The sequence below is a fragment of the Epargyreus clarus genome, unplaced genomic scaffold, assembly GCF_041222505.1.
Source record: "Epargyreus clarus isolate Ecla_fem2 unplaced genomic scaffold, WU_Ecla_fem_2.2 ptg000002l, whole genome shotgun sequence".
NCBI classification, from domain to species: domain Eukaryota; kingdom Metazoa; phylum Arthropoda; class Insecta; order Lepidoptera; family Hesperiidae; genus Epargyreus; species Epargyreus clarus.
The window spans coordinates 8,078,321-8,102,688 of NW_027332210.1; the positions used below are offsets into that span (position 1 = coordinate 8,078,321).

At 34.0% G+C, this 24,368-nt stretch overlaps 2 protein-coding genes and 1 long non-coding RNA gene across 3 annotated transcripts; 2 read left to right on the plus strand and 1 right to left on the minus strand.

Annotated features, from left to right (window-relative positions):
- Positions 1-62: 62 nt before the first annotated feature.
- LOC140747204 (uncharacterized) lies at positions 63-1,076 on the plus strand. The gene is made up of 3 exons (XR_012102858.1): positions 63-545; positions 615-686; positions 845-1,076. It is a non-coding gene; the product is annotated as an uncharacterized LOC140747204 (long non-coding RNA).
- A 643-nt stretch (positions 1,077-1,719) lies between these two features.
- LOC140747198 (uncharacterized) lies at positions 1,720-3,390 on the minus strand. Its single transcript, XM_073079482.1, has 3 exons — positions 3,270-3,390; positions 2,480-2,542; positions 1,720-2,072 (listed from the first exon to the last, which is right to left on the minus strand). Exons 1-3 carry the CDS (start codon positions 3,369-3,371, stop codon positions 1,746-1,748), a joined length of 492 nt encoding a protein of 163 aa, XP_072935583.1. The 5' UTR covers positions 3,372-3,390; the 3' UTR covers positions 1,720-1,745.
- A 2,678-nt stretch (positions 3,391-6,068) lies between these two features.
- Positions 6,069-23,710, plus strand: LOC140747141 (uncharacterized). The gene is made up of 7 exons (XM_073079417.1): positions 6,069-6,553; positions 16,692-16,949; positions 17,474-18,017; positions 20,782-20,971; positions 21,284-21,497; positions 22,339-22,466; positions 22,959-23,710. The coding sequence occupies exons 2-7, from the start codon at positions 16,697-16,699 to the stop codon at positions 23,037-23,039; spliced, it is 1,410 nt and encodes a 469-aa protein (XP_072935518.1). The 5' UTR covers positions 6,069-6,553; positions 16,692-16,696; the 3' UTR covers positions 23,040-23,710.
- Positions 23,711-24,368: the final 658 nt, after the last annotated feature.

Here is a 24,368-nt window from a genome sequence, read left to right on the forward strand (position 1 = left end):
CTCTTACCCTTCAAACCAGAACACAGCAGCGTTTAACTGCTGTTATGAGGCAGAAATAGGTGTGGCGGTGGTGCCGCCGGAATCGAACCACAAAGGGTTCTTCAAAATGTTTTGTAAACAACAAAAAACAAAACAATCTTATCTTGAAGAAACATTAACACAGTCAATACTAAACCAAATTTCAATTCAATTTGTATTCTCATTACCCGGGTGTTAAGGCCGGGATTATTCAATTTGAATTTAATATTATCCATATTAATTTGAAATTGAAAAGAGTGTAACATTTTTTTAAATGATCTTAACATTTTTATAGTTACATTGTCACTACGTAATTAGTTTGATTTTATTCCTAAAAAATGACTGAAAAAATTGAATTCATATTTTGTTCAATAATAAAAGGAGCTTAATAATATTTAAGTGTAACTATTCAAATTTATTTATTATTACAATTTTGGAAAATGTTATTTTCACAATTTTTTATATTCTCACTTACGAGTATGTTAATTTTGAATTCAATTATCAATAAGCAAGTGAATGGCAAAATGGTAAGTACTTAATTTTTTGATGATAGTTACCAACTTAAATTGATGAATTTATTTAAGTTTACTTTTTAGGAATCGATACCAGAAATTATTGAATTATTAAACGTCATTGAAGAAAATAATTTAGAAATGCATCATAAACGAGTGAGTTCTTTGAAATTGAAATTGTATATTCTTCGACGATTGCACTACATGTTATTTGATTTTCTCTTTCTAGCTGAAGCATGATTAGCCTACTCTGCATTATAACACAACATATCTACGCAACCTGGTAATTAAAAAAAACCTTTTGTACGTTTCAGAATGCACGACACGTACAAATAAAAACAGAAAATTCAGTGACTCACGTTCTTAAGGAATTATACAAGAGATATCCAAGATTAAGAAACAAATCGAAAGCATTAAAAAAGAAACTCCAGAGTGTAATGGTAAAAAAGAAAAAGAATATGAAGAACTCGCGAAATAAACCACAACACTCAATAAACACAACGACATTAACATGATAATAAGTAATTAATAAAATAATAAAAATCATTTTTAATTTTTCTTTGTACATAAAGTAAAACGGTCGTTCACTGTTAATAAACAATTGTTGGAAGGTAGTAAAAGCCTCGAGGTTCAACTCGTAGGTACGACAATACACCTATTTCAGCCTAATAACAATGTTTATCGTATTGTGTTCTTGTTTGAAGGGTGTAATATTAAGGGAGATATACTTTTCTGATAAGTTTCAACCTAGTCCACATCCAGCCAATCAGCCAGCTCTATCTTGCATGGGCATGTTTGTAATTATAATAATAATTTGCAATTATTATAATTAATAAATGATTAAATACATTCAGAAAACGCAAAAAAAAAACAAAACGAGGACAAACATAATATAGCTTGTAAATAATTTAAAGCACTAAAATAAAAGGAATATGGGAATATATATAAAATATATATACCTTAATGTTATAAAACTTATAGAAACGAGCTTCGTGAAGGAAGAGAGAGAACAGTTATTCTTTAGTTCATAATATTCTAATTTTACCTACGACGTGAAAAGCGCAGGAAATACAAGTATTTTTAAGGTGATGGATTTGGAGTTGACAGTCTGTTCATTTTATAGTAACAGCACAGTTATATTTTCACGACATTATGACGTAATATTATAGTGATAACTTAAACTTCAGTATAATCAGTATTATTTAATACCACAAATTATTCACTCATTTTAATATGTACAATGATATCAACAGGTTTGCTTTTCTTCTCAACTTCTTTCGAATCCGTCAAATTAGAGTCTTTATCTCTTTCTCCAAGCGTCGTCTTTACGAATTTTCTGGGGACTGTCTTCTTTTTTCTTCTGCGTTTATTCTTCTTTTTCCTTTGCTTTTTGACTACCTCACGTGGTTGTTCGGCCTCTTCTTCTGCGACTTTTATTATTTTTTCTTTCGTTTTCAGTTTTCTACGTTTTATATTAGGAAATTCAGCATATGCTTCGTTGTTAGGAAGTGGAGTCATCATAACTTCTTCTTCTTTTTGTCCCTGTTTATTTAATATTTTAAAATTTATACTAGTGTCTTTAGACTGATCAATATTTTATTTAAAACATGTTTTATGTGCAATACAAATGACCAGAGAAATATGACCAAATGAGGTTGTGTTCTCAATTCCCAGCATATGCGTACAAATAGTTTATGTTATAAGAATTGAGTGACACGTGCGTGTTAAATAAGTTACGTAAGTGTTCGAAGTTATAAGTAAAACGACTGGATTGGACATTTACTGATATAATGATAGTTTTCAAGTTCTTAATTGACTTATTATTAGCTACTGTTGAGCAACGAAGACAAACTAACTAAGGAAGACTAACTAAGAAGAGTTTAATAAGGTAAACACCAGTGTTTCTGCTCAAGCCTAGTCTAAGCTCTAAGTTTGGTATTTCCACTTACCGTATCAACGTCGCCAAACCAACCACCACGCAAGGGTACCATATCGTGCATTCTTGCTTCAACCTGCAAAAGCATTGTACCGTTTTTAACTTCACCCAGATTTAACCAAAGTCAATGACTAATGATTTGTAACTCTAGTATATAAGATAGATAGCTTAGTGTGTCTACCTTAACCATAGATTAGTAAAGATTACTCACTCCTAACAACAAAAATGTAACAAGTTTTGACAATTGAAATTCTCACTGTCATCTATTTTCGTGTTTGAAAAATATTAAACTAAAATGTAGTTTTCAGATCATTTACGAATGAAACGATATTTCTCCGCACTTTTTCTTCAATTTCGTGTCTTAAATGCGCATGTCAGCATAGTTCCGCGTAATTACACCATGACAGCCATTAAATGGCTGACGGAATAGTCAACCGTTTAAGTAATTTAATGGCTTCCTTCAATTATTAGGCGGTGAGATATCTATACTTATCTATGACCTTAACACGCTCTTCAACATGAATTGCAATAACTGTCATAACAGAAATAAATATAGCAGTAATACCTTCGCATGTCTAACCATGAAGGGTTCTACCACCTATAGGATTCTGTTTTAAAAGTAAAGCAGGCTCCACCCTGTCATAAACTTTCACTAAGTGTGGACTAAGTAAGTCCACAGGATATTCCACAGGATTAATTCCAGATAATTCCAGATAAGTAATAACTTATATTTAATTGGACTCTACTCATTATCTAGTCTTATTACCTCAAGATATACTCAAAATATCCTAATTAATTCTTACCTCATCTTTAACATGTAAATTGACGAAATAATACACGAAAAGTACTATCGGTATCAACGATTTGCTCATTTCTGATGAAAGTAATGGAATCGGTAAAACCATTTTGTTTTTAAACAGAACCTTGTTTTTTAAACAGTTAACCTGTAATTGTGATAACGAGTTCTTATTCTGAGAATAAGTTTATGTGTATTTGTATGTTGAAAATTTTGGATATCAAATCCAAAGTTTCTTCGAAAGCTTTTTAAGAAAATTAAAAGGATGAAAGAAAAAATGAAAGGAAAGGACATAAATATCAATTTCAGGCTTTTTAAACATGAATTATGTACCATATATGTAGTCATAAAGTTTCCAACTGCTGGTGTCATCAATTTATTATAATGATAGAATATTATTATGATGATTCTGATATACCCATTGACTATACCCGTAGATATAGGCGTGTCTACATAAAATGCATTCAATGAGTTCACATCATTGTTTTACATAACGGAAAATCATATCATATTTGTGCTTTACAACAAAATAAATGTAATTAGCCGTTTCAATTCAATACAAATATTTTCTTAGTCTTACAGTTATCGAGTATAATAGAAATAATAATATAACAATACTTAAAAAAGTTGAAAGCAAGAAATATAGATTGATATTTATTAATCCTTTATTCCACTACAGAGTTTATTTTTTAATATAGTTTAATTTATTATTTGTAATTTTCTGTATATTTTGTATATTCTGTATATTTGGTGTACAAAGAAAGAATATGTTGTTGTTTTTGTTGTAAATATTTTTCAGTTAATAAATAAAATACCATTGGAAATTTAATTCATATATACTCGCCTGAAATTTGTACACATAGATGGCGTGATTTTCAAAGGATAACGCGACGCGTCGCCTCACCAACAGTCGGTCTACTTCAAAAACCTTTTAAAAACCAATGCGACATCCATCGTACCTTCAACGTAGCCAGTTCGAATAACACTAGAAATTCGGTCGTGTATTTCGCAGAAAAATCCCATTATAAGCCTCATACAACCCGACTACCCAATGACCCGTGACTATTGTTGTACAAAATACGTTTTGCATACATTGACTCGGAATTGTCCAGGTATTTTATCTAGAGAACAAAGGATTTATTGTTAGCCATTGTATGGGACGTGAGTGCCCTTTCCAAATAATAGAAGCTAATAGTCACCTTTTAAGAGTTGAAATAACATTTTTGGAATCCATCCTAACCCAGGGACATAGATTAGTAAATATTACTTACTCCTAACAAGAAAATGTACCCAGTTTTGACAATTGAAATAGTTGCGTTAAAAAAGTTTTGCCACGTCTCCGTGCTAAAATATTCCTAAATTATTATAATTATTTATTTATTACGTTTTATTTATTATGTATTTTATTATAATTATTTATTTATTACGTAAATTACGTAATTATTACGTAAATTAGTTATTTATTTGTAAATTTTCTCTAAAAATGATTTTATTTGTCAAAGATTCAAAAAAAGAACTTACTGAAATAAGCTGTTTGTGGCTTCATTCAATTTCAAGGCGGCGAAGTATACTTACTAATCTATGCCCAGGGATCATTGCCGCTTACGGATGGTCATTTTTTAAAAGAACTATTATTTTATTACCCTTCCGAAACTATTACCATTACCACTATGGACATCTATAATCCCAAATAGGCTTGTTTTGTCTTGTCCCTTGACCCTCGAGGACTAATCTGAAATGTCTGATGTATGTGTTACATCACCACATTCTTCAAACCAGAATATAGTAGCGCTTGGCTTGAATAGAAGTAGTGGTGATACTGCAAAAAGAAGTTTCTAACACTTTTAGCAAATAATACCAGAAATTAGTGCAAGTCCGAAATAATAAAATAAAATAAAAATAAAAAATAAAAAGCCTTATATCTCTAGAAAAAAGTTTACATTGTTGTTTCCATGTTTTAGGAATAAATTGTTGCTAAATTAATAAACACAGAACATAGAATGACTGTTTTACATATTTCGTTATATTAAAATTTAAGTTGACATGCACTTATTGTACTTGTTTTTTTATTTTTTTATATACAATTTATTTCTCTAGAACCCCTCCTCGGGTGAAGGCCTCCTCCAATGATTTCCAATGTTCCTTATTTTGTGCTTTATCCAAGTGAGTCCAGCAATCTTACTTATCTCGTCATGCCATGTCTTAAGCGGTCTACCTCTGTAGCGTTTGCTAGAATAAGTCCGAAATAATCAGATAATAATTTACTAGCTTATTGTTAAAAAAAGCGTGTTAAAAACAGAATGTTGATTGACACGATTCAATAAATCACGGCAATTCGATTCTGAGTCGTCTTTTTGTATATAATTAATTCTACTTCGTTTCAACGTTCCGAATTCTACAATCGCTTATTCATCTAAAAATTCTAAAACAACGGTACAGACACGCAATGCTTACACCGCTTAAAATTTCTCAGTACAACAGCTATGCGAATTCTTTAAACGTTATTTATTTCACATTCATAAACATCGCTGAAACAAAACATACAGTTAACATCAACAAAATCAAAATAAACACAAAAGTTTCCCCAAAACTACGTATTGAGGTCAAAGGACCTAGCATTATAAAATGTAACAGTAAAACCATCCATGTTTTCTTATTTTGATCCTTCAAGCCTTCGGTCATTGACAGTCAGATTTCACACCTAACTGGTAATTATATACCCCTCTCTGTCTCACATAACAGTACTCTTTAACCAAAGGAGCGGGAAGGGGAATGCGTACGGTACTTTTCGTTTCTTGTAGGAACCGAGTTCAGAGTCAAGGGCAGATGCACCCGTGTTTTCCATAGCTAAGAAAAAGAGAGAGCTATACGCGTAACAAAGATAACAGTAGTAGCTCGGTGTAGACGAAGTAAAAATTCTACGTGAGTTGACGTTGCTCGTACGCCGGAGCGCGGTATTCAGTTTGAATTTGGAACGTCATTTAAAAATATTTTATTACCAGTGTTACGTTTCAAATTATATATATTTCGTGAATTTTCGTGTGGCAACACTGAAAGGAATCGGTACTATGGATACGTGGTTAATCTTTTAACAATTACCGGTGCGTAAAGTAATGTGCGGCATTTTGAAATTATCGTAATACGCGATAAACTAGGTATAGGCAAGATAAAATTAACATAACTAATTAATAAGATACGGCCATTGTTTTTGTGATGCGAGAATAATCAGTGACTGAACAGTTCGGGAATATATTACTATATAGTTTAATCGCTTGAAAGAAGAAATCGTGGGTAAGTTACAAAATATTTTATGCGTTACTTTTAATAACTAAAGGTAAAAAATTGTCACGTTTTATTGCATGTTACTTGTATTTTTAAATCAAATTTTTCTTACATTTTTTATCGCAAGTTCATCAAATTTTAATGCACATTTATTGATCTTAAATTAAATATAATCTAATTTATTGCGTATTAGTGGACTTATTATACATTATATACTTTTTGTTATAAAGAAACAATATTTACCTACTGATGAATTTAAATCTTATTTTCTTTCGGGCTACTACAGTTCCTAGGATTTTATTTTATTCATGCTCTGAATTTATTTAATGTCCGTACAATATGATCACATTGTATATTACATATTGCTGTTATATTCATTGCCTATATCAATGTGGACCTCGTCTTATGCTAAATCTTGTGCATATTAGAAATGAATCATCATTTGTAACGGCGATGAAAACTGTTATAAGGCCGACATACCTGAGTTTTAATAGTATTCTCAAAGATTCAGAGTTCTGAGGTGTTCTCAGGTGCTTAAGCTCGTTATTAAGAATCAATCCTAGCCAATTTTTGCCTACTAATGTTCTAAATTTGACAACTTTGGCCTATCTATCTCGTCATTTCGAACAGTGATAGGCATAACATTGTTTGTCCCTGTAGTACCGGGATCAAAATAGGGCTACGGTATCCCCTGCCTGTCGTAGGAAGCGACTAAAAGGGGGTTTCCGGGGTTGCGGGCGGCAGGAGTGGGAGCTCGAACCGTCCAGCAAGCGACCCCGGGAAGGACGGGTATGTGTGGTCGCATACCGTCGTAAACACCAGACGGTGTGGAGAGCGCCTGGGCTCACCTGGGTGGAGCTTGATGGGGCAACACGTTCAGAGGACTCCGGTTGCGTTCCGTTGGAGATCCCGGAGTCCGTCAGTGGTGAGTATTGCTACCGGGGGGGGGGGGGGGGGGGGGGGTTTAGTGCGGTAAAAATCCCACATAACTCCGTGTCGCTCCCACGACACTGGGTACCTTTTGAAGGTTTCTCCCTCGTCAAAAAAAAAAGGCATAACTTTATTAAGATTGATTATTACAGGCATCATCTTCCTTCTAATTATAAATCCCGTTTAAGTTATAATACACGTATCAGTATGCAATAACGAACAAAGTTTCTTGCATAATTTGGCGTTTGATTTATTTTCCTTGTCAATATGAAAACCCTTTTTATGTTACAAAAATATATTGTGTCAGCTAAGGATATCCTTGTAGCCATCTGTGACAGGGATCAAAGAATACTAAAGCGTCCCAAAAACCTTAAATATCTTTCCCTAAATATTATGCTAAACTTAGGCTCACGCTGTGGCTTAATCTGATATTCCTGTGGGGACTTTAGGATAAGAAGTTATATGTAACGATGTATAAACTTTTAAGTCAATCCATTGACTACCTTTGTGGTTCGACTCCGGCGGCACCACCGTCACACCTCTTTTTAACCGACTTCAAAAAAGGAGGAGGTTACTCAATTTGACCATATATGCTTTTTTTACCTCATAGCAGCATACAACAATACAAGAAGACATACTTTGCCGAGAAGTTTCAGCTTAGTCCTCAGGAGTAGCGGAGCATTTGTGGCCGACCTCAGGTAGGAATATCTAATCTGGGGTTGATTACAGATATCCATGGGCGTTAGCCACTTACCATCAGGTGAAGTGCATGCTCGTCTGCTACTCCTATATTAAAAAAATACCCTACTTGTGGAGTTTTGAGGATACAAATATACGGAAACCGAATTTCTATGGATACGGAGCAATTACCTTCAGAAATCAGAATCGTATCCAGGAGACGGTCTGATGGGCCGTTGCCAGGGAAGCACATTTACTGTCCCACATAAGGAAAATAAACTTTTTGGGTCGTTGAAAATAGGTCAATGTAAAGACCATGTTTGAAATATAACAGCGCAAAAAGAGGTTGTTAAGGTTTCAAACTTAATTGTTCAGAATAATTCTCCCTCTACTAAAAGTCTTGGGAGCATAAACATTAAATCTTGCAGGGGTACAGAATTCAAATCTTGCCATGGGTTCACAATTGAATCTTTTGCAGAGGCGCAAACTTCAAAATTGCTAGGGAAACAAAATTCAAATCCTTTTGGAGCAAGACCCAAATCTTGTCAGGTGGGCAAAATTCAAATAATTCTAGGAGTGGTCATGACCACTCTGAACCATGACTGAACCATGAATAACGTCAGCTACACCCTGAATACCATAGGCAGTGATAACCATAAGCAGTGGCCTAGCAGTGGCTATAGCCTAGTGGTTAAGAAACTCAGCCTCTCGATCGAGGGGTCAGAGGTTCAAATCCCAGGTACCTCTGATTTTTCGAAATTATGTGCGTATTAGAAATTAATTATCACTTGCTAAAACGGTGAAGGAAAACATCGTGAGGAAACCTGCATACCTGAAATTTATAAAAAAATATCTCAAAGGCATGTGAAGTCTATCAATACGCACTTGGCCAGCGCGGTGGACTATGGCCTAATCCTTCTCATTCTGAGAGACCCGTGCCCAGCAGTGGGACAATATTGGGTTGATGATGAACACCCTGAACACCATGAATAACCATATCGAGAATATTCTTACAACGGTAATTACATTAAAAATGTTTCTCTTAATGATACATTCATTGTTCAGAACAAAAACGTTTGTTTGAAAATCACACGTGATTTATTTCTTATTCAGACGAATGTTTAAGAATTAGCGAGTAATCAAATTAATCCTTTTGTTTAAATATAACAATAAAATACTTCCTGTTTATTTTAATAAAATGTTATGATTGTAAAAATAAAATTCGATTAGACAAAATATAAATCTAAATAAAAAATATAAATTAAATTATAAATATAAATTATAAATATAAATCTCGAATCTATCAAATAATTTCTTAACATAATATCTTTCCGTATTATTTTCTTCAGTATTATATCTCTTTTTTTTTTTAAACGCTCTCTACACTCACAGCCCCACACTAGGATTCCCTGTGTCGTGGGTGCCATGGACACACACATAGACAAATACACAAACACCCAGACCCAGAAACAGAAATCAAAATTCATCATTTAGATATCTGTCTGGCCGGGGATCGAACCCGGGACGTTTTGCGCATCAGACCGGTATGGTGGCCGCTTCGCCACGCGGGTCTTCGCCATTCATATATTTCTAAAATGTTTTCTATTAAACCATTATAAATTAACCGTAACAAATCTTTTATCGTTATTATTTTTCGCATGAATCTTAACTTCCGTCATGGCCACCGTTTAGCAAATACAATACTTAATACAATAACCAAAGATAAAACAAGGAAAGTTATTAGTTACGCTCATAGATAAGTAAAGATTACTCACTCCTAACTAGAAAATGTACCTAGTTTTGAGAATTGAAATACTTGCGTAAAAAAGTTTTGCCACGTCTCCGTGCTAAAATATCCCTAAAATATTTGAAATAATTATTTATTTATTATGTAAATTCATGTAAATTACGCAGTATTAGTTATTTATACGTACATTTTCTCTAAAAACGTTGTTATCTGTCAAGAATTCAAAAAAAAGAACTTACGATAATAAGCCATTTGTGGCTTCATTCAATTTCAAGGCGGCAAAGTATCTTTACTAATCTATGGTTACGCTATTCCTGATAGTAAAAGTAGTTTCGCGGTAATTTATGTTATCGGAACCTGTTCCGAAAACTTATAATATATTCCTCAATAACTTAAGAATGATTCACTGTTTTTAAGTATACTTTTTGTTCGACTCCGAAGAACAGAAACGGTGCTTAACAGGTACATTTGTGGAGAAAGTTTCGGATATTCCTGATAGTGAGTTGACATAACTATTCGATGACTACTGTCAAATTTAATATTTCGAAACATTTGTTAAATCAAAAGTTAAATAAGTTAAATTTAATCAAAGTGAAGTTACACTCTAAAAATGACATTAAAATTGTAAAAAAAAATCAATGAGAACAACTTAAAATTTGCAATATGTATAATTAAAAATTATATTATAAAAATTGTATTTATAAATTAAATAATACGAACATTCAGAAAACAGTTTATAATGTGTTATTTCTATTATATTTTATTTTTATTTTTTATTATTATTTTATTTATTTATAATAGCCAGATATAATCAAAAATATGAATGAACGTTTCGGGGTTAGGAATAGAACAGGTGGGAGGTCAACGAACGATCGTGATCACCGTGATAGTGACGTCATCAGGTACCGGTATTTTAAGGTTAGACTACACTACAATATTATGTATCTTACAATTATATTATGTATATTAATATTATAAGAAAAATATATTTTTGTAGATTTTGTTTCATTTGAAAAATGTGCAAATATATAGGAAATACCCTACTCTACTAAAGAAAAAACTATAAAAGTCAGTTAAAATATTGAGTTACTTAACGTAAGTTCAAAAAAAATATATTTTATATCACGGCGTGCGTAAATTGACGTTTTACGCACGCTTCGCGTGCGCAAAACCCCCATTTCCGACCCCGTAATATAAAATTTTATACAACACGCGGACGAAAAATGTTTTTCTGACTCGTGTGATTGCAGTCCTCGCCTGCGGCTCGGCCTGCAAACTCACACTTGTCAGAAAAAAATTTTTCGTCCTCGTATCGTAATGTACTATTATCTATATTTCAAAAAATATATATTTTTATATTTTAATGTTTCTCGCGTTAACAAGACTAATCATATGTCATATTATTTTAAAATCTAAAAAATTGTTACCCCACGGGACGTGCCAAAGAAATGTACACAAATCTCTCAAAAAACGTATAAGTTATATTAAAAAGTGGATAAGAACATTTTAATATCCCTTAAATAAATCCACAAAACCCGATAATACGAAGCAAATGAATATAAAAATCCCAATTAACGGTGTGCGCGTCGCCATCTTGAAGTAATTTAAATATTAACTGACTTCTGGGTAATACATTAAATATTATCTGTGGTAATGAGCTTGTTGATTTCCAATTAAACGATGTTCGCTCAAAGGAAATACAAAAAAATATAATTTATTACTATTTGTATAAAATATAGTTGTGTGTCGGTATAATTTATTGTAATTAATTAAATATATCAATTGTTTTATAAACACCGTTAGGTTAAATTCGATAAAAAGATAGATAAAGAATGTAACATTCTTAACTGCTGACACATAGTATATTAAACATTTATTATCTTTTAATGTGGTTAAATAATTATAGTTATTTATTAGGTTGTATAATTATAAAAAAACTAAAAACCACACTAAAATCGCACAAGGAAAATCGTAAATCCTGATTCCTGACGATCCTGATGAGGAGAATGGGATAAAAATATTAAAATCGTGTATTGTCATCGGACCGTTCAAAGTGGGTAAAAATCGAGTTCAAAGATTCCTTTACATACATACATACATACATACATAGATATAACCCAAACTAATAAAATCGTGGTAAAAAACGAAATATACAAAACGTCACACGGTATATTCGACTGTTTATGGCAATCGTAACGAAATAAAATCCAGGAGTCGACGGAGTTTATAATGTTCTCGTAAATGTTGACTCTAACTTCGTACTTCGTTTATCTTTTCAATTTACGATCTCGGTTAACTCTCAAGTTATATAAACGAGGTGTGGAAAGAAAATAAAAAACGTCAACGTAAAAAACGCGTCATTTCTGTCTGTTTTCCATCTTTCTAAAAAGATTGATCTTTTTTTCAAGTTATTTTGAAAAGTGGTAGAGACAGTATGCTTCAATTTGGGAGGTACAACTGTCACGGTAAATAAGTTCTGTGTTAAGTTTGAAGGATGTGGACGCTGGTTAATTTGCATGAGGGTCAACGCATTTGTGATCAGCTTCTAATAGAATATATTCTATATGGTGGTGAAATGTCCATGGGCGACAATATCCGCTTACCACCCATAGATAAGTATAGATATCTCACTGCCACAAGGCAAAAAACAACAAAATGGAAGGAACCCATTAAATGGCTTAAACTGCTGACAATTCTGTCAGCCATTTAATGGCTGTCATGGTGTGATTTACACTGCAAGCATTTACCACTACAATATTTTAAACACAGCTAAATCCACACATTTATAAGCTCTTCAATACTTTCTTCAATGAAAATAGATTTTTCAATCCAAACTTTGTAAAGAAGAAAGTAACTTTTCCGTGAAAGCGTCCCTATTAGAAACGTCACTCATTACGGTGTGTAACGATCCTTACAAATTGTCATATCTATGCATTCTGAACTCAATTTTCTGAGACGTGAAATTCATATTGTGTCTACAGATTTTCATTTTCTAAGATAGAAACTCAAGATCATTCGGTGTTTCCATTCTATTGTAATTGCAAAATAACAATAATATCATCTTATGAATATAATCGTGATTAAATTCATGAACATCAGGCATGATCCGCATTTGGATGGGTGACCACCAGTGACTAAACATGAATCTTTCCGTGGGCATGTTACGATCGTCTTGCCGCCCCTAAATGCCGTCCGGGGCGCAAAAGTTTGAACCTCGTCCATATTATTGCGCAATAATATGAAAAAGCTAATTTTGCCGCCCTACAGTACCAGTAGGGGGAGTGGGGATAGCCCAAAAAACGTAATATGACGCTAACATCAGAATAATTGCTATCATATAAATGAAATTAATTAAATATCATAGTTTCAGTTATCGTAAAGCAATATTTTTATCAATAATGTACCGATTACGTTTGCAGTTTTAAAACGACATTTTTATAAGAATTTATAAATAACATTTTATTTCCTTAAAACTGATAGATAAAAAAGATTATAAGTAAAGATCAATATCTTCAATATAGGTAATATGAATGACTTGTAAAATATATAAAAATAATTAATAAATGATCTGATTTTATGTAAATTATATTTATTTATTTTTATCAGACTACAGTACACGATAAAATAAACATCTCAAATTGGGGACAACTTGCGATCCCGTCATTTTTGTGTGACGTTATGTACCAATTTAAATTCAATTATGTTTTTTCTATCTTCAATAACATGAAATGTTTTTACACAAACCACTATTATCTCGTCCATTTTCCTCTTTTCCTTTTTAATTTCTTATCCAAGTCAACTCTCGCGTGATTCACGTATCATAATTATGAATAAAACATGGGTAATATCGTTTTGGTCGACTGGTTACATTGAATATCATCCATGACTCTTAAAAGCGAAATCTCTCTGGCAGACTTTCTTCACGAATATTCAACCATATGGAAGGGATCTTTAAATCGTCTTTCATCTATTGTTATGTTCTGTTTAGGTTGGGTTGGCTTAGTGACGTCAGACAGCATTGGGTATTCCTTTGTTATTTATTTGCAAACGGCACACAGTTTTATTTTGATCAGAAATTGCTAGTTATGGAAGCAAAGAAATTTGTGAACATTATTAATAATTGTTACTTTTGTCTACTTTTTTTTTACTTTTTGTTACTAAATTTAAAAAAATAATAATATGTTTGTTTATAAATTTATTTGACTTCAATGCATAATATGGAGGTGCATAAAAATAAATCAGCCATCTTGGAGTGACCAAATTTGGCATCACTTAAGTATTGTCATGTAAACCAAACGTCTATTCAAATTTCAATTCAGTTAGAACACCCTCACATACATACGAAGTGACTTGTAAAAATAATGTAGTTTTGACAAAGGAAGATGTAACGGGCTTGGTGATCATGCCTGCGAGTATTGGTGCTCCATAACGCTGTTTGTGCACCGCCACAGTTACCGAGCCGATACCGATAACGGCGCCGAAGTAGCGTACATACATTTACTATAGCTGCTTGTCCAGCGCACGTCCGTCTCGCGAGCACCGTCATCCCGGCCGCCGATATTTCTAGTAGATCGGGATGACCGCTAGATCGGCACCGAGATTTTGACGGGCGCATGTGCCGGCAATATAAAACAAATTGGAACTTGTCCATACACTGCCGTCACACGCGTGACAGCTGGAACTAAATAACCCGCCGATATCGGTCGCGGTGGACAAATTATCACCGTCACGACATATTAAAATCGGCCCCAAAATAATCTCGTCCTCGGTATCGGCTCGGTGACGGTGCGGTGGACAAACAGCCTAAGTCTCAGTTCGGAACTTGTATATGTATAAGACGTTGAGAAAACTTTGATAGCGTGATTCAGAAATTTATAGCGCCATCTCTTGACGAGTTGCGGGAACTCCACATAGTCAATGAATGCTTGACTTGTCTTTATAAATAAATAAATGAATACTGACACTTTTATTAATAAAAAATATTCTCAATTTTCAGTATTTTCGATTAAATTTCGACCTTTGGACGCATGTATATTCATTTTGAGATAGCGAAAGCTTCGGAAATTCGCAGTGTCGCGAATATTTGTTAGTTCTTTCCATTTAGGTCAACGAGTCATCCGTAAAAGTTCCATATAGTTATAAAAACGGTGTGAAACTGACTCCTCATTCGTATATCAACCCTTTTTGTACATTCGTCCATGGACATTGGATGTCATACGCATTTTATGTTCAACATATCTTTGATAAGCCACGTTGATTTAAATTAATGGATATGCCTTCGAGTTCAAATCGTAATTGTAATAATGATTGTGGGTATATTACATACAGATATTCGATACAGAATCAAAGCCAAATAGGATTGGATATAAACAGTTTGGCCTAAGATGTGGTCGCTACCCTAGATAACTATATTAGCATAATTGAACATAAGTTACTCCTGTAAACCACATACTTTAAACCAGACCAGATCAACTCTTAACAGTACTATTATAAAGCAGAGGTGTAAGGAAATAAAGGTGGTGGAGATCCTTTTGGAGTTAAACTACTAAAGGTTCCACTGTATTTTAAAAGATCTCAATGATTCTAACAGTTTAACAACTTATCTATTCAAATTTAACATGAAATCTGTTAACATAGCCACATCAACTTCGTGAAACTTTAAATTAAATGAAATCATACATTTATCGCGGCACATCCATACATTTAAATCTGCAAAGCTACCTACATAAATGTTTACGACCATTGTAAGGAAATAAACATAAACCGTTTTATGTGTACCTGGTTCTCATATTTTATGGGCTTTATTCGAAACTTATTTAGCGGGTAGTCAATTATTTACTACCAAGCCTCATAATCAAATAATGTCTATTGTCACACGGCTGACCATAAGTTCGTTTCTGGCATTGTCCGACCGAAACTTCGGCTTCGGTTTTCGTCATCTTTTGGTAGAAACTCAAGTACCTATAAACTAAAAATTTGACCAAGGGCTGAGATTTTCAAAGATTCTTTTATCTTCTTATGACACTCTCTGGTTCTACTTTGTCTCAACCACCACACCTATTTCAGCCTAATAACTTCAGTGTTAATTGCTGCTGTGTTCTGGTTTACTTTTCCAAGGCATTCCAACCTTTTTTTTTTTTTTTTTTTTTTTTTTTTTTCTTTTCGAGGGGGAAACCTTCAAAAGGTACCCGGTGCCGTGGGAGCGACACGGGGTTATGTGGGACTTTTACCGCACTAAAACCCCCCCGGTGGCCGTCCTCGGCGCTGCGTAGAGGACTCCGGGATCTCCAAAGGAACGCGACCGGAGTCCTCTCAGCGCACTGCCCCGTCGGGCTCCGCCCAGGTGACTTTGTGTCACCACACCGTCTGGTGTATACGACGGAATGCGACCACACATACCGTCGTCCTTCCCGGGGTCGCTAGCCGGGCGGTTCGAGCTCCCACTCTTGCCGCCCGTAACCCCGAAAGCCCCTTTTAGTCGCCTCTTACGACAGGCAGGGGATACCGTAGCCCTATTCTGGTCCCGGAACTACAGGGACAAAGGCATTCCAACCTAGTCCAGAAGTAGCTGAACATCTGTGGTCGTTCTCATGATATATAATATTATTTGGGATTAATTACAGATGTTCATGGGCGGCAGTGCCCACTTACCATCAGGTATCATTCATGCTCGTCTGCTACTTCTTTATACTTAGACAAAGAAAATGACAATATATATATATATATATATATATATATATTTTTTAATTGTTTTTTCCCACTTTTACATATATTTAATGTTTCTTCTTCCAGACACCATGGCGCGTGCCATCCTCCTCATAGTCCTGTGCCAATTAGTCTACCTACCAACAAGCCGGAGTGATGATGACAACCCATTCCTGGACCTCGCGTCTTCCTTACTCCAGAACATGGGGAACGGTGACAATGGGAACGGGTTAGCTGCGATGGGGAGCCTCGTGGGCACCCTGATGCAAGGAGACAACGCTAAGAACCTCGGCTCCTTGTTTGGCCAAGACACCGCCAATGGAAACGTTGGGGATATTCTGTCGGGTAAGACAATATGTATTTTTTACGCGTTTTATGTGTTTGTTTGTTTTATCTTTCGATGACATTCCACGATGACTTCATTTTTTTCCGTATATTCAGTATGCTCTTTGGAATACGCTCCAAGCCTTTTGTGGAGGAACTATGCCCAGCACTGTGGCATGTTATCTTGTCTTAAAATTATTTCATAGAGGCAAAATTCTCTCATTAGTTATCATGTTTTAAATTAAGAGACCTTCGCGTTTCGCCTACAAAGACACAACCGCTTCATCTATTGCAAACTTATACCAGAGAATAGGGCTACCACGTATTGTTTATTATTATGAACGAAGCGTTCAAACCGAATCATTAATTACTAAGTCAACAACGCAACAACAATATGTTGTCAACCTCAGGTAGAACTTCAATCCCATCACATCACATAATATCACATTGAATTGCTTGTTCATGGGTATTTGATAGCAATTATCACTCGCTATCAATTATACTATTACTCATTTGTTTCTTTAAAAAAATAAAACCATTTACAGGTCTCGGCAGCCTTCTTGGCGGTCAAGACGGCAAAATGGATCCCTCGCTCATTGGGTCAATGGTATCGATGTTCGCTCAGCAAATGACTTCGAACGACCAACCAACTCGTCAAAAACGACAAACCAAGGACAGCGACCTCAATATGGACAGCCTGCTGAGTTTAGCTTCAGGATTCCTTGGCAACAAGAACACAGCAGGCTTCCTTCCAATGATAATGAGTACCATCAACGCCTTCTCCCAAAGCGAAGTAGACAAGCGGTCAGAGGATCACAAAGACCACGCTGGATTCCTACCTCCATTTTTCGAAAAAGCACATCTATATTGGGACCTGTTCATCAACTCGGAGTTAGGGAGGACCATTTGGGAGAAGTCAGGATTGAAGCGAGCAATGAAGGCGTTCATGGGGCCGGACGGGAACCTCAGCTTCGAGCTGATGATGAGGAACTTCGAGAATCACTCCTTCAGACGACACTGGATCAAAGCAGCGTCGAAGTATTTGACGGAAATGGTCATCCATGTCGCCAAGCCTGAAGTTTATCAGAGGTTAGTTACCTTATTTATTTGTATTAAAATTTTTGTACCTTATTTATTTAATAACCGACTTCTTAAAAGGATGTCCTTTCGTCTGTGATTTTCTTAAAAACTATCGATCCAATTTCGATGGGGTTTTGGTTATTTGCAAACATATTTTATCTTATATTTTTTGTACACGATAACACGAAACACTTACATTAACAGAAAATACAAAGGACTATCTACTTATTTCAAACTAAAACATCCAGCAACTAGGGTCGGACTGTATATTTGCCTTAGTTAATACCTATATTATTTTTAAGATTTGAGTATCAACACTTACGCAATCTCAGACCACTCATACCCAACAGTGAGGTAATTATGAATAGATTGTAACAGGTAGTAGAGTAGTTCTGCTTTCGGTGAAAAGGTGTGGACGGCTGCTGTCTTATGGCTAAAAGTAAAACCCCTGTTCTGTATCTACTTCATCCTCATTCGCTACTTCAAACTTTAAAAAAGCATTTTTTATCTAATTAACTCTAGCCGCATTCATTAAACTTATCATGCCCATTAAACCGCATATTTCTTGTTTAACATTACGATAATAATTTAAGGTTTTCCGCTTCTTAATTTTAATATTAATTTGTATAAATACCACCGGTACGTTTACATAAAAAATATACAAAATACAAATATAAAATATATATAAATACAAAATCCGTAATGAACAATTGTCGACATTAAAAATGTTAATTCTCCTAATTTGAAATAAATTAGGAAAAATTTTGAGCTTTTCATTATCAATCAAATTAATATAAAAATATCCGTTAACAGAATCCGACAATTTGTAAAATTCACATTTCATAAATCCACCGTAAAAAAGACTAACAATGAAAAGTTGGAAATATTTTTACAAGAACAACTTAATTTATGTTTAAATGCAAATTTCTTGTACTTTATCTGGGCTATAAAGAAAATTAACTCCGGTAGTTGCGGTCATACGTCAGTGTTTTAGAATGATATCTTATGTAATTACGAGGGAACTTTAAAGCTTAGTGCTTTAGTGATTTAATGCGCTTTTAAGCTCTACTTAGTCGGTCCAATGTGGATTATTAAACTGAAACTGGGGAATTTTATGAATGGACTAAGTTGGTACGCTCTATATTGATATCATAGTCTTACTGCCTACTATAATAGACCTATAATATTGTACTATGTTTAGTTGAAAAAATATACACTTAGGCCATATCATTTTGGACACCAAAATGTGATAAGCCTTGTGGTTAAGAAACACAGCCTTTCGATCCGAGGTTCAATCACCTCTAATTGTTAAGTTATGTGCGTATTAGAAATTAATTATCACTTGCTTGTACGGTGAAGGAAAACATCGTAAAAACCTGCACACCAGAGATTTATAAAAAAAATCTCAAAGGTATGTGAAGTCTACCAATACGCACTTGGCCAGCGCGGTGAACCATTGCCTAATCCTTCTCATTCTGAGAGGAAACCCGTGCCCAGCAACGGGACGGTAGTGGGTTGATGATGACACACCAAAATTCAACAAACGAATTAAATTATATTAAGAGTTTTTGGACCTTTACATTAACGTTGATGTTATGATGTGTATCCTAATTCTGAATGCATCCGTCTTATGCCCGTTTTTGATAAATCAATCCAATTTTCGCGTATCAAGTAATTATCAAATGTTCATTTTTAAGGTAAAACTTTGTATGGTGTTCATTATTAATAACGGGCAAATCCTACACATTGTTAAATATTAATCTTTAGTTGGAAAATTTCCGATAGATTGGTATTAATTATGAGCATTAGTTGGAACATTCCACATGGATATGGCTTTCAAACTAAAACAGATATTGATCTAAATCAGTAGACCTTACAAATCTGAGCAATAGAACGATTTAGGTCAGATAACAAATCAGCTGACATATTCCTTCCGACCCTAGGTTTGGGAACCTAAATTGAATTTTCCGAACCTAAAGGATAGATTTTTATAAGGAAGGAAATGTGAAATTTATTCGGATTTCTTTCGTACAAAAGACCTAGCGTATCTATCACGGTAGGAAATATTAAATACTATTTGACTTTTATTTAATTTTTTATTACGTACCTATCTTCATCTTATAGGTAAAATTCTCGTGTCACAATGTCGTACTCCTCCGAAACGGCTTTACCGATTTTCACCAAATTTTATATGCATATTCAGTAGGTCTGAGAATCGGCTTCTATCTATTTTTCATACCCTAAGTGATAAGGGTTGTTCACCCTTAACTTTTTTTTTTTATTTATATGGCAAACCAACGTTTACCGGGTCAGCTAGTATTAAAAATAAAATAGTGCGCCCAAAATGAAACTAATAAGTAACAACCCATTTTTTGTGTCGGGGATAACAAAACCGACATACCTATTCTGTTTTCCTAAGTTCTGCCTTTAATTATCCATATTTACGAGTTCTCGCTGGTCGCATTTGATTTTACAATCAACTTTCATAACACTAATGCACCCCCTATTTGCCAAACTCATTAGTGAAATATAAATGCAATATAAACATATAATATATTGCAAAATAATTTCACGTTAACATTCCAATTGATTATGAACCAAATATGGAATAGTACAGCAAATTAATTCATTTAAATATGCATATAGGGCAATATGAATATCAAATAAACGAGAATATGGTTTCATATTGCACTTTACTGACTACTGTAAATTTGCAATCAGAAGTGCGATTCCATCGCTTTAATTAAATTAATCATACTCCAAATTTTTCCAGGTATATGGTCTCAGCCCAGTACATCATAAACAGCTTCCTCGAAGCCCAGGGTCTGCCCGCCAGCACCCACTTCAACATGAAGCAACCTGAGAAGTCTCTCACCGTGCTGATCAACTACATCATCAAAAACTACCTCGACATGGACACTGATGTCTCAAGCTATATTAAACCTGCAATGGATTATGTTAAGGTAGTCAACACCCTGATTTTTATAATTTATTTTTAGCTGCTGCTTTCTGGTTTAAAGGGTGCGGTAAGGGAGTCATACTTTTCCGAGGCGTTCCAGCTTAGTCCTCAGGGGTAGAGGCGCATCTGTGGCCGACCTCAGGTAGAAATATCTAATCCTATCTGGGGTTAATTGCAGATGTCCATGGGCGGCAGTAGCCACTTACCCTGATGGTAATGGTGGATGGTGGACTGCATGCACGTCTGCTACTCTTATATTTAGAAAAAACACGTATAGAAATTAGTATAAGACATAAAAAAATGTTTATTTTTCCAGCAAACCCTCAAAATGGCGCAAACGACATCCCAATCCCTCGCCAGCCGCGGCGACTACAACGCGGTGGCAGACAGACTGACAGACACACTCAACCTAGAAGTAATCGAGCCTGTGCTACGAGTGTACCGGGCTTACAAACATTCCGTCGCCGCTCCCCATTGCCAGGAGCACCTCATGTGTGTGGTGAACCGCCATCACGATCAGGATAAACATGGTGAGTTGAAACTTTGATCAACAATACCTATTACGTGGAAGGTGATGGAAACTCGGTCTCTTAATCGAGGGATCTGAGGTTCAAATGAGGCACGCACCTCCGATTTTTCAAAGTTATGTGGGTATTAGGAATTTATTATCACTTGCTTTGACGGAGAAGGAAAACATCGTGAAGAAACCTGCATACCCGAGAAATAAAAAAGTTTCCGAAGATATGTGAAGTCTACTAATCCACACTTAGCCAACGCGGTACGAGTACGGCCTAATCCTTCTTATTCTTGGAGGACCCGTGCCCAGTAGTGGGACAGTAATGGGTTAATGATGATGTGAACGTATTAAACAAGGGCCATAGCAGAACTTTTGATCAACAATTTTACTGGATAAGCTACTAAGGCCACAGATCTGCTACTTTTAAAATCAGGAATCAAAGATTTAGTTACTTTTCAAAAACTAGAGCTGGTTTCAGGTACTCGCTAAAATGTTTCGACCTATTTTCGGTACTGCTATCGAACGAAATAAATGGTCAAAACGTGGTGAAGCATCGATTCCATCGCCTAAATAGCCTATGTTAAAAGTAGGTTTTCTGCTAGAACCAATCATGTCCACCACAACCACTCTTAGGTCCTCAACAGGTTCAGTAATCTATGACAGGTCCCAACAAATCTACAATGTGAATCAATGTCAGCAAAGCAACATAAAAAGTCAATGTTTGACACTTTGCGGAATTATTATAATTTGTAACGCACCCTGTATTCAACCCGCACCTATACAAGTAGTAAACCTACACTAATTAACACACATACACACATAGTGACATAACTAAGAATTATTTTATTCCTCAGGTCTCCCTGGCTTCAAGATAGGTCTGACGAAGCTGAGCAGTTTAGTCGCATCCGCTGCCCTCAGTTTCCAAAACGGCAAAGGTTTCTGGGATCTGTACAACGCTATACAGAGTGATGTTAATTGTGAGGTATGTATTCTATAACAGGATTGTTTACAAAATATTTTTTGAATGAATACTATTTTGGAGTAAAAAGCAGTCATAGAGTGGTTAAGAAACTCGGTCTCTAGATCGAATAGTCCGAGGTTCAAATATCAGGCACGCACCTCTGATTTTTCAAAGTTATGTGCGTACTACAAATTAATTATCACTTGCTTAAACGGTGAAGGAAAACATCGTGAGGAAACCAGCATACCTGAGAAATCTAAAAAAAAGTTTTCAAAGGTATGTGAAGTCTACCAATACGCACTTGGCCAACGCGGTGGACTATGGCCTAATTCTCGTTCCGAGAAAAGACCCGTACGCAGCAGTGGGGCAGAGTAATTGATGATGATGATGACATTTTTGGAGTGTTTGAAAAAAATTATGAGTGATTTTAAAAAAACCGATATTTAAAATCGAAACTATATTAGAACGTAGTTTTTTACATTTTCTGTAAATTTATTTATTTTTCTACTTCAGGCCAAGTATCCAGCGGACTGCGCAGCATTCCACGAACATGAATTGAAAGTTACTACAGAAGTATATCATAGCGAATTATAAATAAATTATATTATTTAAATTTTGCATAACATATTTAAAATGTGAATATTAAATAATATTCTAAAGCTGTGGACGTAATGTACTTAATATTTAAAATCAAATTTAATTTAAATTCACTCGTCCTTCAATCAAGTATTATTATTAACTTTAATTATAATTATTTTACAAATTCTAAATTTTGCTTAGCTCAATTATACCGAATAGGTTTTTTAGATTATTATTATTTTTTAACTTTTAAATTTCTGTACTTATTACAATTAATTTAAAATTGAAATAAACGCAATATTTTTGTTAAGGATTTATTAATTATATTTATGTGATAATTTAAGCATAATAATTTACATTTATGTGCATTAGGTAATTTCACACAAAATAGTTTAAAATAAAAATATAAAAAGACAATATTTAAATATAAGTAAATGTTAACTATTAAGTAACTTGATTTTAAATTAATTTTATAAAAATGTTAATATTAATTTTATATTAAGATTTTATTGCTGGATATGGTGCTAAAATTATTTTTTGCAAATGCAAATTTATTATCATATTACTTTTTGAAAATTAATAAAGGTGACTAAGTATTTTTTTCGAAAAAAACTTATTTTAACTATAAAATATGTGTACATATATTTTAAAGGGTACTATGATTTAAAAATAAAAGTTTAAATATACTGTCATTCTTTTATTTACTCAAATGGAAGAGACCACTAATAAATTCACTAATCCTATTTTATACTATTTATTATATTCAAGTGATAATTATTGAATACATGTAAAAGTATTGATATAATGAATTATGATAAACAACAAAAAATATTAGATTATATTGTATTTTTTCAGCAAGCATTCCCAATGACAAATTTATTTGCAAAAAGCCAGAATTTATGTGCATAATTTCGAGGATAAATAATTTTAATATGTTATCATAATAATAAAATAAATGGAATGTACATGAAATATTAATTCACTAAGCTTACAATAGCAGAATTACAAATCTTTATTAAACTGCATAATAATTACAAAATTAAAAAAAAAAACATAGTTTAAAGTCATTATACATCATAATAATAAAAATAAATACATATATACATGAGACAATTAACAAACAGATACAGTAATATGACAAACAATTAAATAAGTAAAAAGTTATCGAGAATTAAACAATGTATTCAACAATTTGATTATTATTATTAGGCCGCAAGATATTCGCTATAAAATTATTGGATAATTTCGTTGATAAATATTTTTTCTTTCGTACTACACTCCAAATATATTTTATTTTTCATGATTATCAAAATATATTAAAGCAGGTACAAAATATTTGGTGCT

Bases quoted from the DNA above. Each gene is read 5' to 3' on its own strand.
- LOC140747198 (XM_073079482.1), bottom strand. From the start codon at position 3,371: ATGGTTTTACCGATTCCATTACTTTCATCAGAAATGAGCAAATCGTTG. The intron at 2,543-3,269 runs GTAAGAATTAAT...ATGCTTTTGCAG, and splicing joins ATTTACATGTTAAAGATGAG to GTTGAAGCAAGAATGCACGA. The intron at 2,073-2,479 runs GTAAGTGGAAAT...TTAAATAAACAG, and splicing joins GGTTTGGCGACGTTGATACG to GGACAAAAAGAAGAAGAAGT.
- LOC140747141 (XM_073079417.1), top strand. From the start codon at position 16,697: ATGGCGCGTGCCATCCTCCTCATAGTCCTGTGCCAATTAGTCTACCTA. The intron at 16,950-17,473 runs GTAAGACAATAT...AACCATTTACAG, and splicing joins CGTTGGGGATATTCTGTCGG to GTCTCGGCAGCCTTCTTGGC. The intron at 22,467-22,958 runs GTATGTATTCTA...TTTCTACTTCAG, and splicing joins AGAGTGATGTTAATTGTGAG to GCCAAGTATCCAGCGGACTG.